The 16,793-nt window shown below is 34.6% G+C and overlaps 2 protein-coding genes across 2 annotated transcripts; both read right to left on the bottom strand.

Annotated features, from left to right (window-relative positions):
• Positions 1-4,910: 4,910 nt before the first annotated feature.
• On the bottom strand, positions 4,911-7,665 carry LOC140818125 (sugar transport protein 14). Its single transcript, XM_073177982.1, has 4 exons — positions 7,299-7,665; positions 6,329-6,651; positions 5,618-6,247; positions 4,911-5,533 (listed from the first exon to the last, which is right to left on the bottom strand). The coding sequence occupies exons 1-4, from the start codon at positions 7,438-7,440 to the stop codon at positions 5,084-5,086; spliced, it is 1,545 nt and encodes a 514-aa protein (XP_073034083.1). The 5' UTR covers positions 7,441-7,665; the 3' UTR covers positions 4,911-5,083.
• A 4,253-nt stretch (positions 7,666-11,918) lies between these two features.
• Positions 11,919-15,959, bottom strand: LOC140818211 (probable glycosyltransferase At3g07620). Its single transcript, XM_073178099.1, has 5 exons — positions 15,827-15,959; positions 14,609-15,517; positions 14,399-14,529; positions 13,295-13,643; positions 11,919-13,108 (listed from the first exon to the last, which is right to left on the bottom strand). Exons 2-5 carry the CDS (start codon positions 15,461-15,463, stop codon positions 12,440-12,442), a joined length of 2,004 nt encoding a protein of 667 aa, XP_073034200.1. The 5' UTR covers positions 15,464-15,517; positions 15,827-15,959; the 3' UTR covers positions 11,919-12,439.
• Between the last annotated feature and the right edge of the window lie 834 nt (positions 15,960-16,793).

Here is a 16,793-nt window from a genome sequence, read left to right as displayed (position 1 = left end):
AGTTGAGATGGCGCCATCAACAACTCATCGACTTGGAGCTCATCATTTTCGTATTCTTCTTCTTGGACCACTTCAGTTCCATAAGTGTCCCATGCTTCCTCTTCCTTTAGTTTTTCCAGTACTTGCTGCACATGTGCCTTCCATATAGAGGTTGCAGCTACCTCCTTTCCTCGTTGGTTCGAATCAATCATCAATCTCCTCAATCAGTGGCTGAATTATCGGCCTCGATGGCACGATAACGGTAGGTTTGAGGATTCTTTCCAACACCGAGCTTGGAGTTGGTGTTTGCATGTACAGTGGATTTTCTTTCTTGCTATTGCTACGAATTTTGATAGGCCCAAAATCCCCATTGTAATATCTGGCCTCCACTGCACTTGCACTTGTTTGAAAGGGCTGTCCATCCGCTTCTACGACCTCCACGTCATCCCCTTTCCAAAATAACAAAAGCTGGTGCATTGAGGATGGTATGCACTGGTTTGCATGGATCCAATCTCTGCCTAACAACGCTTGGAAGTTGGCGGAGGAGTTTACCACGAAAAATGCACATAAAGATGACATACTCCCCACAGTAACATCAGCGGGGAATACCCCAATGGTTTTGGTAGTTTCCCCTGTAAATGCAGCAACCGAAACTTCCGAAGGAATCAAGTCTTCTTCATTTTTGCCGAGACTTTTCAACATTCTTACCGGAAGAACATTCACAGCTGAGCCATTGTCAATCAAGACCCTAGACACTGGTTTCCCATTGACATGGGCCTCGATGTACAATGGCCTGATGTGCTTGGTCATGGCCGGTGTAGGCTTCTCAAGTATCACCTGTTGGGGCTTATCTGCATGCTCTTTCTTTTGCACTGATTCTTGGTACATCAACTCCCCATCCTCTTCTTCCATCATCTTAAATCTCTGAGGTAGTATCACTACTCCTGTGGCACAATCCACAGTGATGTGAAACTCTCCAACGTAAAAATTGATTGTTTTTTCTCTTTGATCGTCCTCCTCACTTAACAGATCGTCATCAGCGTCTACTAACTTATCCTCAGTAGCCGATCTTCCAAACTTGGATTTACTCCCCACCTGATCTCTGATGACTGGACTATCAATTGTGGGTTTTTTTCTCAATTTAGCTGACTCTTCTCTCCTTGCAATAGCTCTTTCTCTCAATAGCCGTCTCTTTTGAGTCCTAGTCGGTGGCCTAGGGAACGTTTTGTGTTGGGCCATCCTCCAAGACTCACTGAACTCCCCTCTAGCTGGAAGGACGTATCTGGGCCTTTCTCTCCTGCTCTCAATCATTTTTCCTTTTGATATTTCATCCACACGCCACTCTCTATCTTGGTCAGCTGACTTTTTGTTGATTTCCATCTGTCGCGGCTCTACTCCATATGTATCTCTCTTGTTCGAGTATCTTTGGTATTGATTGCAAGATGATTCCCCTCTGAACCCTTGATTCTCATGCACTGGTCTCTCGAAGAAATGTTGGTTCCTCGGCCGATAGGCCGCGGATTCACCAATATTTCTAGGGAAATGCTGTTGAACTGTTCTTACTCGATCAGTACTATTCCTTCCATTAGCTTCAAACAGTTGACCTTTTGGGATCCAACATTTCTTAATTATTAGGTCTTTCACTGCAAAGAATCGGCTTCTTTTCTCCTTGAGAAGATTCTTCAAATCTGTCACATTCACATGAACAGAAGCTACTGGGAGAAAAGAATCATCATCCACTGCCATGGAATCATGTTTGTTAGGGAACTTCAAGATTCCATGGTTAATTCTGTCCTGCAAAATATTTTTGAAAGCCCAACACAATTTAGTGGAATGATTATATGAGTCATGATACTTACAGTATTCTTGACTTTTCAAATCGTCTTTAGCTGGCATTTGATGATCGGGTGGAAAAGTGATGAATTTTTCTTTAACCAGAAAATCAAATATGTCGTCTGTCTTGGAAACATCAAATGTGTACTGCATGTCCTTAGGAGGTTGGGTGGTGCTCTTCCTATCTGACTCTGTGGATTTTCTCTTGAGTAAAGGGACTATGCACGAGCCGTTCGATCGAATCTCGGCCAGGGCAATCTCTTCTACCTCTTGGTAATAAGAGCTCACTGTTGTTTTCTTCTTAGCCGACTCCTCTGTCAATAGTTCCTCGTACTCCCCAACCTTTGCTGCAAGTTCAAAAAAATCTCTGAATTCCATACCTTGAAACTTCTTCTGGAGCTCAAAGTCTAGCCCCTTTTGGGCTATTTTGACAAACTCAGTCTCTGGCAGAAACACCTTGCACATGTTCTTTGTTTTCTTAAACCTATCAATGAACATATCAATTGTTTCTTCTTTCTTCTGAGACATCCTTGACAAATCAGCGATGCACACCTCATGCTCAGTTCGGTAAAACTGAGTATGGAATTTCTTCTCCATATCTCGCCAACTTAAGATTGAGTTTCGGGGAAGTGTGGCATACCACGAAAATGCTGTGCCAGTAAGGGTATTTGGGAACAATCTCAGCTTCAAATTAGTAAAGTTTTCCAAGTTTTCCAGCTCCCCACACCTTATAGTGAACCTTGCAATGTGTTCAGGGCTAGATTGACTATTTTCTCCAGAAAATAGGCTGAAATCTGGTACCTTGTAACCTTTGGGAAATGGATTGTTGACATCTACGTAGTCGGGGTATGGCTTGAGAAATTTTGGGCGGCCAATTTGTCTCAAGGCCGGCCCATATAGCTCTTGAACAGTTTCTCTCACCACATCATGATCGATCACTGCTGCATTTCTGTTGGGGAGCAGATGGTGATAATAGTTTGCCCCCCGAGTCTGAGCCCCTGTACTGTAACCAGCATTCCATCCTTGAAAACTTCCATCAACTCCCTGATAACCCAAGTGTGGTATATCATCATACATTCTTGGTTGATACAAAGGATTAGTAATCGCATGGACTTGGTTAACAGGTTGTTTCGAACTCCCCACTCCATCTGTACGTGGATATGGCCGAACTCTTCCACCTAAAGTTTCCTCCCTGTTATGTGAAGGCGTGTACCTTTCTTCCTGTTGGTTTGGGGGTGCGAACTCTGGGCGGCGAGCATCGCCAGCCTTTGAATGTCCCGCTCCCTGGTCGAGTTCAGTGAATTGATTACTTCCCTGGACTTGTTTGCTTCCTTGGTTCTCTTCTTTTTTATTTACATTCTGCTCTTTGTTGGCTGACTGGTTCGGTTTACCCAATACTGACTTTAAGCAATCAGACACAGCCTTGGACAATGCTTGTGATATTTCATCAATTTTCATCGCAATCAACTCTTCAACCAAACGGTTTGAAATATGAGCGTACACCTCTGGAACATTATTTGGATGCAAATCCAACTCCCTGGTCGGTTCTTCAGCAGCCGATTGTTCGGTCAGCGGAGCGTGAACCTCTTCCTTGCTTGGTTGAGACTCCCCATCTCCTGGATTGACGTTTTCTTTCCTTCTTGGCGGCATAGTGATGGTCCCACCGGGCGTGCCAAAAATATGTTTGCACAATATTTGGTGTTGCGGGCGTGCCAGGTGCGAAGTGCACCGATTTGTGTGAAAATGATAAAATCTAACTTCTAAAAACAAGCGATTGTGAATTCTAAATTTGATCGTCGGTTCTAATCTCCTAAAACAACTATAACGCCAAAATAAAGAAAACTATTGGGATTTGAGGAATAAATCTCTGACATCGTTTATATTTTCAATAAAATGTAGAAATTTACAAGACATAAAAATATAAAATATGAAGTTGCTGAAATCTACAAACGAGAAGACGTAAATAGAAATATGCTTGAAAGCTTGAAAAAGACTATTGCTTGAATATTGGAAATTTTGCAGAGTGTTTGCAGATTTGTCTGTGTTGAAGAGTTGTGTTTTCTGCAGTCTGCCGATGTCTTTTTCTTCCTTGTGAGATGTCGTTTCCCCCACTCCCCCATGATCTCCTCCTATACGCTCCACGATTTTCTCATTTTTCCACGATCTTTCTGACTTATCCAAATTAATTTGAATCGATGAAAATTCTTCCGCCACATTTGATGGGCTTGTAATTCAATTGGGCTTATAATTTAAGTGGGCTTGCATAATCAATTATTTTTAGCCCAAACAGTTATATTAAATTAAAACTCGTAAAATGTCATGTAGAGCCTACTAAATCGACTTCGGAGGAGAATTTTTTATTTTTATTTTTAGTTCCGATTGGGGGAGGGAAGTTTATGTTGTCTCAAGGTTCGAACATTTGGTATACCACTAGACCTAGAAACCTGTGACTAAAATTCTCTCGAGTATATCAATTGTGAATATCATGATAAATAGAACGACTCAATCATACTCATTTTACAATAAAATTTAAAATTTTTGACATACAAAAAAAAAAATTATAAGCAATCGAAACAGAATATTCACCTCACAAAATTGACCCATGAGACATTCTCACACGAGCTTTTGTGAATTCTTTGTATATTAAACATTTTCGGTATAGGTTTGATTTTTTTATATATCTCTTACTATTTATTAAGGCTGAGTAGGTTAGAGTAACTTCCTTGGTCTGTTTTTTAAAATACCTAAAATACCATTCACCCCCACTCTCTACATTACTAATTATATATATTAATAAAGTGTTAAAAAATAAAAGCAAGTCACATGTAGTTTAGTGGATAAAGCCTATGTTTCGTAGGTTCAATTTTTGCTTGGGTCTTTTTTATTCTTTTTTAATTTATTTTTTAGTTCATATATCAAAATTATAATGTAGCCACTCATTATTTCTTATAAATATATTTTGATCCTCATTTAAATATAAATCAAATAAATTATAAAAACATATCGTACAAGCACGCAACGCGTGCGTCGTTGTACTAGTATATATATAAAAATGGACCCTTTTCGAGTTCAAGAAGAGGAAACTTGAGAGCTTCATCTGCAAAAGTAACTGAATTTCATACATTCAGTAATAAAATTATCCAGAATAGGGAGATCAAGTCAAATGGATAAGAAATACTATAACTGAGTTCCACTCCAATAACAAACTTAATATCAACTTTGAAATCCTATTGCCTATGGCATGAAAAAGAAATTAGAAATTTAAAGGATTCTAAACACTCTGTCCAGGCAACTCAGCTGCTGCCCTCCCCTCCGGTTCACAGAATCTCTTCCAGAACCAGTGACTCTGATACAGCAAATGAATCTCCTCAATGGGAACCTGCTTCGTTTCGGGCAATAGGAAGTAAATGAAGGTGCTCATGATAAAAATCAAGCCTGCGAATACTAGGAAGATCCCATATTTGAGGTGGCACAAAGCAGCAAGGAAACACTGCGCGATCAATGCGGTGAAGATCATGTTAACACAGACGACCATGCTCTGTCCAGCCGATCTTGTCTCGAGTGGAAAGAGTTCGCTCGGGACTAACCAGCCCAAAGGTCCCCAAGATCTTCCATAAGCGAGCACGAATATGCATATCACGATCACAAGGAAGATACCGGTTCCTTTAGGCAGCATTTTGCCTTGTCCAAACTCTAGAGCCAAAGTTATGGCAGTGGCAACCTGTGTGTGTAGTCAAGAATTTTTATCAGCATTTGTCGTTTATGATTTAAAATAAACGAGTTCTAGAAGATTTGAAGTAATTACCGAGCAAAGGAACAGTTCGCAGCCCGCTTCCAGAAAGAATTTTCGTCTGCCGAATTTGTCAACCAGAAACATAGATATCAGTGTGGCCATAACCAGAGCTGAACTAGTAATCACTGAGGAGTACAGGGATGTGCCTGAGCCGAATCCCAAGGTCTGGAAAAAGACTGGGGCATAGAAGAGAATCGAGTTCATGCCAGTAAGTTGCTGGAATGCCGGAATTCCTAGAGCGCCAAGCACCAATTGGGGTCGGTTTTTTCTCAGCAAAAGATTCCTAAATGGATGCTTTATGGCTTTGGCAGCTCGACTAGCATCAATAAGGTCTTGAAACTCGGCATCGACTTTTGGGGTTCCTCTAACTCTCTCCAGGACTTTCCTCCCTTCTTCCAATTTTCCCTGTTCAACGAGACTGTTTGGGGTTTCAGGCAAGAAAAGCCCACCAACAAACATGAGTGTAGCCGGGACTGCAGCTAAGCCGAGTGACAATCGCCACCCCCATGGATGGATTCTTTCAACCCCATAATTAACAAAATTAGCTACCCAAATTCCCAAACAAGTTGTAAGTTGAAACAGCTGGTTAACAGCTCCACGGATCTTAGCTGGAGCCATTTCCGAAAGATACAAAGGGACGGCCTGTTCAAGAATCAAAATATCAAATACACTATTATTTTTTCATCCTGTTTTTTCATGTAGAGCATTAATACTTTTGCTTACTTGGTTGCCAAATCCAATGCCGACACCAAGAAGTAACCTACCGATGATCAGCATTAAGATGTTTTGCGCTGAAGCATTTAGGATTGCTCCTGCAAAAAAACTAATGGATCCACAAATGATACTGATTCGTCTACCTTTGTTTCGGGTCACATAGGATGCTCCGAAGGTGGAAATCAATGCCGCGATGTAGAGAGATGATGTAAAGAGAGTCAATATCTGATTGTCATATTTACAGTAATCTGTTTCTGTAAGATGTTCTTGTTTTCTTATATATACATGCGGGAAAAATTCCTTGAGAAAATCATCCATGGAAGTCACTCCACCTGTTATATACCCCAAAAAATTTCAACTTTCAAATAGTCATATATCCCTACAAATTTTAACTTTTAAATAATTCTCCAAATATCAATATTTTAATTAAAAAAACACACAAGGTCAAAATATAAGGAAGAAACTACTGTATATGGTTTACTCAAAAACAGCAGCAATCCAAAAGTTTAGAAGAATGGACTAAACTAAAATCCCAAAACTTTTATGCAGATGTATAGCATACAGATATACATAAATCTGAAAAAAATAACACCAAACGGCTGAAAAAGCAACAGGTTATGATCCCACCAGTAGCCAAAACATATATACGTATTATCAAAAAATCAATTCAAGGATTCACATTCTTGTGGTTTACCCTTTTGACCAAATCTTAATCATTCTTTCTCCACTGTGTTCTCAACATAAACAACCATTTCCACAGATCCATTTGAACAAAACAAGATTTAATCAACACAGTAAAAACCTCCAAAAAAAAAACACGACGATCCAAGAATCATGAAACACAATGAATTATCACAGAAAACCCAGTAAAGGTAAAGAAAAGTAAATGAAAAAAAAAAAGAAGACAACTTTAAGATTCCCAACATTCGAAAATAACAAAAAAGAATCAAAATTTCACAGATAGAGACAAAAAGCTCACCAGAAACGCCAAGATCATAGCCAAACAAAGAACCCCCCATAGACCCGACAATGCAAGCAAAAACGAAATAAGACGTGATTCTGTATTCATAGAGATGAGCTCTTGCTCCGGTACTGGAATCCATAACCCCTCCGCCAGCCATGGCTACTTTTTTCCCTACCCTTCAAGAAAATGGAGATACAGATTGAGGAACAAAACACAAGCGCTCAGATTTATAGACGGAGAATCAAGTTTAATGCCTCAAATTATTATTCTTTTCGTGATTTGTTTGAAAAAAAAAAAATCTTTTCGTTAAGCGGATAACTCCGTAGCACGAATTCTTCGGACTTGAAATTTTATCTGGAGTAAGTTTCAAAAAAATATATATAACTGGAGACTTGCATACTGAATTTGGTCAACTTTATGCTCTATCATTGGTTTGTTTCATTCATCCAACTTGGCTTACTTTGACTATTAGTTTTCCATATTTTTGACGTATTATCCTTTTTTATTCTCATTATTTTTTTTAATCATTAATTAATTTTTAGTGTAATCCAAAATTATCGATGGTGATACCTTATCGGTACGTTATGCATTTTCGGTCTCAGTTTCTCGTTTGAACGCGTTGCATACTTATATAATTTAAATAATTTTCTACAAATGATATTTTTTGTATTTTTAAATTAAAGATTTTTTCATATTTTTTGGATTACATAAAATTTTAAAATATAGATAAATATATGATTGAATTTTCTACATATAGATAAAGATACGATAAAAATAATTTAAAACGAAAAGCTATTTTAGGAAAATATAAAAAAAATTATTAATAAAGTTATATGGTGATTGTATAATAATAATTTTAGATTTACCAAATCAATTAGAATTTAGTTAATACTTGGACATCAACTTTAATTAAATGATGAACAGGTCTCTTGTGAGACGATCTCACGAATCTTTATATGTGAAACGGGTCAACCCTATCGATATTCATAATAAAAAATAATACTCTTATCATAAAAAGTAATACTTTTTCATGGAAGATCCAAATATAATATCTGTCAAATAAAATACGATCAATGAGATCGTTTCACGTAAGTTTTAACCTTAAATGATAAGATATTTGTTTGATATATAGCATTAATTTACATGCATGTGAAAATATCCTATATATATATATATATATATATATATATAGGTGGTCGTTGGAATCATTAGGTAACCATTAATTTATTATTTGATTAGATAATTTTTTTTATGTGATAATGAAATTTTGAAAAAGAGAATCAATAAGTTCCAATTCTTTTGATTATATGATGGATTTGATAAGTATGAATTAGATTTTGGAAATTAATAATGGGCAGCTTGTTTTTGAAAAAGAGAATTATATGTAATTTGAAATCTTATCGTCAATTCTTTTTTTTTTCCTTGAAGAATTGAATCTTATCTTCTATTACATAATTCATGGTACAATAAATGAAATATGCGATTTCAAAATCCGATATATTATTTTTTACTAGGTCTCTTGTAAGATGATATCAAGAATCTATATACATGAAACGGATCGATCCGACTCATATCGAATATGAAAAGTTATTTTTTATAATTTTGGTCATGTTATCGATCTATTTCACGAAATTAACATACGAAACTGTTACACTTTTTATTATTATTTTTATTTATTTCTATAAATGTGAAATATGAGTAAAAAATAATTAAAGTTTAGTGGACCAAGTGTGACGAGTGCTGCTTGCTATAGTCAACAAAATGGTTTTATTATTTAACTTCTGCATCGTGATACGTACATGTTTTGAAAAAAAGTCTCGTATTTCTCATTGGTTTTTGTTTTGTTCATATGTTAAAAATAGATTATTATTAAATAAAATATTCATGAACACGTACTAACATAAATAAATAAGGCAAAAACTTGTGTGAGACGGTCTCACGGGTTAAATTTTGTGAGACGGATCTTTATATGGGTAATCCATGAAATAGTATTGCTTTTTATGCTAAGAGTACTACTTTTTATGGTGAATATGAGTAGGGTTGACCCGTCTCACAGATTGAGATCCGTGAGACGGTCTCACATGAGACCTACTCCATAAATAAACAACCACCAATTACAACATAAGAAACGTATCTTTGGTAAAATCTATGTAGAAAGAATATACCAAAAAAATCAATATAATTTTTTTTTTTTTATAAAATCTATGTGGAAACAATATATAACATAGAAATCACTATATAAATTTTTTAATTTCAATATAAGTGAGATTAAAAATTTTATTAAAAACTCATTTGTTAAAGGCAAAAACTTATGTGAGACGGTCTCACGGGTCATATTTTGTGAGACAAATATCTTATTTGGATCTTAAAAAATATTACTTTTTATGCTAAGGCTCCGTTTGGTACGTGTGATAGGATAAGTAAATGATTAATAATTAGAATGATTAAAAAATGAGATATATAGATTAATAGTATGATGAGATAAATAACATGGTGTTTGATATGATTTTAAAATGATGGATTTATTTTATAAATTTTATTATAATGATATTTGGATAGATACTTAAATATTTATAATTTAAATTTATTAAAATTAATTTAAATATATTTATTAGAAATAAATTTGTAAATATATATTTATTTTAATAATTAAAATAATAATAATATTTTGAATATTAATGTTGAATAAAATTTAGTAATAATTACAATATTATTGTTTTTTTTAAAATAATTATTAATATTTTAAAATAATTTGATAGATCATTAAATATTTATAATTATATTTTATATTTATTAAATTAATTTAAATAAATTTCTAAATATAAATTTAATTAATAATTAAAATAGTAATAATATTTTAAATATTAATTTTATTGTTAAATAAATTTTAGTGATAATTATAATATTATTATTTTTTAAAATAATTGAAAATAATAAAAATATATAAAATTAATTTATAAAAATATGATAAAATTTAAATATTATATTAACTATTAAATTTTTACTGATTTTAATTTTCATATTATATTGAAGAAAACAATTCAAAAGTATTATGATCAATATACAATCTTATCATTATCATTATTCAAGAAGTATACATTATCATACTTTTGAGGAGGGATATTTAATCACACAAATAACATGATTAGTGAGGGCTTTCAATCATGATCAAGGGCTTGAAGGCTAAATAAAAAATGAACCAAACACAAGATAAAAAATGATTATTTAATAATCATTCCCTTATCATAGCTACCAAATATAGCCTAAGAGTATTACTTTTTATTGTGAATATCGGTAAGCTTGACTCATCTCACAGATAAATATTCGTGAGACCATATCACAAAAAACCTACTCTTCATTAAATTTTCATATAAAAAAATTCCTACACTCCAAAAATCAAAGTCTTTACCCTTAAAAATATGCTAAATAATTCGCTTCATAAAAAAAGGCCAACTGATTAATGTTACTATACTTCTTGGCTTGACTACGAATATTATAATTTGTGTTTGAATGCTGACTTTGAAATTATGAATTTTAAATTTATATTAAAAAAATCAATAAATTTATGATTTGTTTGATAAATCAGTTTGACAATGAATTTCAAATCATCAACATTGTTATTTTTTTAAACCATTGTGATGTATTTATGAATTATTTTAAATCATTCGTTCAAATATTTTTCCAAATCAAAATCATTTAATCAAGATGCAACCTCATGGATTATGGAAGTACACTCCGAAAGATTGGTTGTAGACCCATCGTATTCAATCTTAGAGGCGAATTAAGATGGTTCAAAAGATCTCGAGAAAGAAGTATTTGATTTAAGAGTAAATCTCTAGTGAGACGATATCAAATATCTTTATTTATGAGACGAGTCATATATATTAATATTTACAATAAAATTAATATTTTTTTACGAATGACCTAAATAGAATTCTCATCTCACAAAATTGACCAATGAGTCCATCTCACATTAATTTTGTGTTGATTTAGACATTATAGTTATTTGCATATTTTATTTAGGCAAAAACTTGCGTGAGACGGTCTTAAGGATCGTATTTGTGAGACATATCTCTTATTTGGATATTCCATGAAAAAGTATTACTTTTTTATGCTAAGAGTATTACTTTTTATGCTAAGAGTATTACTTTTTATTGTGAATATCGGTAGGATTGACCCGTCTCACAAATTAAGATCCGTAAGACGGTCTCACACGAGACCCACTCTTGATATTTATACTTTATTTCTTGTTATTTGCACTTCATTTGTGAATAAATTTGACACATAGTTTACATATGAAGTAAAATCTAGATAACACAAAATAAATTATAAATATCAACTCTCTATTACAAATTCATTGTTTCATGTATTTACCTAAACTGACCAATTAATTTGTTATAATAAATTTGAAATCTTTAAAAAAACAATGTTGTGATCACCCATTCGATAACAATTTTGTTAACTAAATACCTTGATAATAAAACATAATTGACATTTCTACCACCTTACATTAGACCCTTTTTCCGTTGAGTAAAGATGGATGTTCAATCATTATTGGTGAAATTCATTGTGTAGATTCCAGAAATTTGTATGTAAATCTATATAATGAACTTGGATAAATTACCTTCACAAAGTAAGCATGAATGGAGAAAAATTACAATTAGATATATAGTCCATCGTTCTAGCCCATCACCTTCAAAACATAAGTGAGAATCATACACAGCAAGACATATACAAAAACAACTAGCCACTAGAGATTAAGCTATCAGCTCAATAAGTTACACTAGAGACTTCTAGCTTTTGTTCAAAATCCAACTTCCAGGCAAATTAATCAAACACAAATTGATGTGGCTCATTCAGCAATAGGCTTCAAAGTTAACATACCATGCTCTATAGTTGCCCCCTTTAGATCCATTTTCTTCTACCTTCCACTTGTTTATTGGGAGTGAAGTACATTTAACTACTGAAAAAGGTTTAAAAAAACACAGATACAATAGGCGCAAAACCCCTCGAGTTTTCAGAATGCCACAAAAGACCTCCTAAATCTTTGAAGAAAAGGGTATCTTTTGCAACATTGTGGGAGACACAGGGAGTTTGGCTTCTACTTCTTTTTCACATGGTACTTTTTGCTCGGTTTCTTGGAACTCCAAGTTTTGTCATCTCAATTTCATTTGAAAAACTCGATTATACCAGATTGAATGGAGGGTCATGTGGAATAAATCGTACTTCAGAGGCTTAGAGTGCCATAGAAAGTGTTGTTGAACTCTACGGACACCAAGTTGCAACTCAAGAAACTTCTTTTCTGGTATGGAAACTAGTATGTTTCTCAAATTCGGGATATCTTTCTCTGCGAGAATGACTGAAAATGCATCCCAATTCAAAACTTCAAAGAAAGGCGGGACAAAATTATCCGATATGATGACAGGTACACACTCGTAGAAGATGGCTTCGACCACTCTTGGGCTGTTGACTTCATAACCTTTCGGGCAAATGCAGTATTTGCTGCTTTTCATATGCTGTATATAATTAATTTTGCTCCCCACACCTGGTGGCATGGGATCAAAAATTTTCATATCAGACTCCTTATCTTTCCAGTACTCGAGTAAGATAGGACGCAGATACCCGTGCATATTTCCAGCATAAAAGGCAAGAGTGGTCCTCTGAGATGGGGGCTTTCCTCCAAGATCTCGAAGTGGATTTCTGGCTGAACGGACGTATGTTTCTGGAAAAGAGACATCCCTTCCTATTTTGAAGCCTGTTGTTACATCGGCATTACATAGGGCTTTAATGCAGTATTCCATGTGGTGCCTTGTCTCATATGGAGCCTAAACGGTTATATAGTTTTAGTAAGATTAGTTTCTTCCAAGAAAATGTTGCAGAAATGTTGTAATGCTAGTTTACACCATCAATCAATAGAGCGCTCTACTTTTCCTTGAAAACTACTTATGGAAGAGCGTGTGAAAAATTTGTGAGTGGCTAAGTTCGTGTGCCAAACAGAAGTAGAGCATTACCCAATCATGGCAGGCAACAAGAAAATGGTCTGCTCCACCAGTTCTGTTCCAAAAACGGTATTTTGCAGCAATTTTTTCAGAATAATTCTTCAAATATTGACGAAGGTTTGTTCGGTTATGGGAATTTCGCACATAAAGTGAATGTTCTAGCATCCGTGTACTGAATGGCATATAGAAAAGATGAGCTTTTCTTGGATCTTTCACAGCAAAATTCTTATTTCCTTCCATCAGTTTCATGAACCATCCCTCAGATGCGTACAATCCCTTAAGTATTGGTTGATGAAAGATTGGTTTTTCACCTTCCTTGTATACATATACTTTGAGTACGCGTTCCATGAGTTCATAGCTCCTGCCATAAGAAATTGCTTGGCTTAAGAAATACCATGAATAAGAAAGCATCTAAAAGTTTCACATCAAACATATTGTGAGCATATAATAACATTATTGATGGATTTTAAAATTTTCATGAGCAGCAACAAGATGTTGCCATACGAAATAAAAAATTGCTTCTCTATTCAATAAAATGTGCTGTCTAAGAAACCAGTGGCTAGTGCGAGCAAAATTGCATTTACACAACAATTGATATGTTTAACGGAGACCGGTGTGAGTCCCTTTATATAGTCCACGTGCTAATTGCCTGGAACAAAGACTCATGTTTATGCATGAAAGGGTGCCAAAAAATTGCACAAAAACCCACTCTTATACTTTTCTGTGACTCTCACGAGAACTCAAGAATTAAGCTCAACTAAAAGATAATAATTTTCTTTCATTCATCACTGATTCAAGCGTATAACAATGACAGAAACAAGGGAAAAGTATGATAGAATCATAAATGCAGGTCATTGCGTTCTTGATTTACACACAATTTAAACAAGAGCAAAAACAAAAATCGACTATATTCAGATGGATTCACATAAAATATGATCACTGAAGACATAAATGAGGCATATTAATCCCCATTTTTAGTTCAGCGTGTGTTAGAGAGTCATAGGCAGAAACAGAAATCTAAATCAAAGAAAATACCAAATAATATTGTGTGGAAATATATTATACCAAAAACAAACTGTATCCATTCCCTTAAACTGAAGTATTATAGACACCAACCTTCTGAACATAGAAATGTTTCGAAATAGAGGAGCATAAAGCTCCCTATCATTCTTGAAAGCTGGTGCATTTTCAATTCCCGACTTTGCTGCCAAAATTTCCTGGTCACGCTCAGATGACCATCTTGGCTTCTGAAATTGAGTGGTAAAATGTTATCCTTCATACCCGGTGAAACAAGACTTAGGTTTTACATTTTAGCAAGAAACTTACACTGGCCCGTGAACGGGCACGATTGCGAAGTAGTATGCTTTGCATCTCATCTAGTGTTGTCACTGTTTTAGGTGGCATATCACACCTCAGCTTCTTCTTAACAGGCTTACTTATTAATACTTTCCCAGTTCTATCAGATGATACATCTAGGGCAGAACCATTTGCTTTCCTACCGTCAAATTCCATATTCTTTGAAACTATGGAATTATTCAACAAAACTGTAGCTGGCGTGACTACTACAAGTGACAAATTAGTAGAACCGTCATTTGAAGTTGTTTCTTCTATCTTTGTCATATCAGCATCAACTGTAATACTCCCTGAACTTCCTTTCTTAACCCGAGCAAGAGATAAGTTATGCCTAGATTCACCTTGCCCTATTCGTAGAAGTGTATCATTCTGCATCATGAACTCTTCGGTGTCTATATTTTCATCATCTAAAGTTTCATCCTCAAAATCAAAATCGTCATCCATGTCAGCATCTTCCAAAGCAAGTTTTATCTTCATTTCCTGGTCTTTTTCCTTCGGCCCATTTTCCTCCTCGATATCTCCGCCCGCCTTATAACTCTTCCTAGTCCCCCCTTTTGTCACCAACTGAGATTCATTATACAAGTTTGGGGTGTCAACCTCTTTATTGTCATTCACAATCCCCATATTAACAGAAGATTGCTTAGATGATTCACTTCCATTCACAACTTCATTATTCTTAGCATCCGGAAACAGCGAAAGAAGAGCATTCCCATATGGTAGCATCAAAGACTGACAAAATAAATGAGTTAAAGCAACCAAACCCACCAAGAAAAGCCATCTCCTTTTCTCAAATTGAAGTAGTGTTGAGATTTTAATTGAACTATCCATAAAATAAGTAATGCGCAATAACTTCACGGATCCTCAATCCGCAGCTCACAAACCCTGAATTCATGAAAACCAAATAATTCACGGGCTTAAAATATACCTCAATCACAGTCAAAATGAAAAAAATTCCAACCAATTCGGATCTCAAACAATATCCCAGGAATCTTAATCACTGCAAAATAATTCTGTTAATCTTCACATACTCAAAATAACAGACAAATGGAGAAGAATAAAAGCTACAAGAATGTCAACTGAATTCGAAAATTTCAAGTCAGCAAAAGGCATCCAGCATCATTTATATATGTTTGGGCATTAAATACACATTTTTATCAGTCATTAAGTGAAAATGGGAAACAAGAAGCTTACTCAGTATGTAAGAGACGAAGGAAATTGGTTAAAGAACGCACATCAGTAGATTTGGAAGCAAGAATTTATCAAATTGTCGGTGCTGAAAAAGAAAAGGACAAGCTTGAGCTCAAGATCATCTCCCACTTGCAACTAAATTATATTTAAAACTACCCAAAAAAACATAAAAATGATTTTTTCAAGTGAGTTTTAATATTTAGTTTTTATTTTATATTATTTATATGAAAATCAAATTATAATTATTTTTAATATCTTTGTATCAAGATTAACTTATCTAATCTTTGAAACTCGCACATGTAGATGAGAGTACAGTTTCAAAGTTCAGAGGAGTAAATAGTCATACAAAGATATTAAAAATTATGTTTGTAGTCTTGACATAAGATATATTAAACATGATACGTGTGAAAACCCGAAATCTTGTAACGAGAAAATCGATATATGTCATAGGAAATTTCAGCTCATTTTTGGCACAACATTATTCGCGTTCCATGCAATCATAATCTTGGAAATTCGTATAATCATTTTTCCCTCATTATTGACCTTTTATCACTATTGTTAATGACTAAATTAAACCACAACAAATGAACCATTAAACTAGCTATATTAAAAGAAAAATAATGATAATTAAGAAGAGGTTAATGATCATTAATAGGCATTTTAAATATGATGCTAATGGTCATGAATAGGTGTTATTAAAAGGAGGTTAATGACCATGAGTAATGACATTTAAATGGTATCAAATGTGAAGACCGTGCAATATGGAAGGACACCAATCTTGGAGGAGATTCATGCAGCCCAAAATCACTCTCCATTTGCACTTAAGGGAGCCAAAATCACTCACCATTACAGCATGAATCTCGGGTGTGTATCTTGAATCAAGAAGAGGCCACGTTCATTCGGGAGAGAAAAGTGCAATCATCACGTTGATTAAGCAATCAGCGACATTCTTGGAGTGATCCGGGTTTAC

The sequence above is a fragment of the Primulina eburnea genome, chromosome 17 (assembly GCF_022965805.1).
Source record: "Primulina eburnea isolate SZY01 chromosome 17, ASM2296580v1, whole genome shotgun sequence".
Taxonomy (NCBI): domain Eukaryota; kingdom Viridiplantae; phylum Streptophyta; class Magnoliopsida; order Lamiales; family Gesneriaceae; genus Primulina; species Primulina eburnea.
Note: the sequence above shows the minus strand (reverse complement) of the source record. Positions and strands in the feature narration are given on the sequence as shown.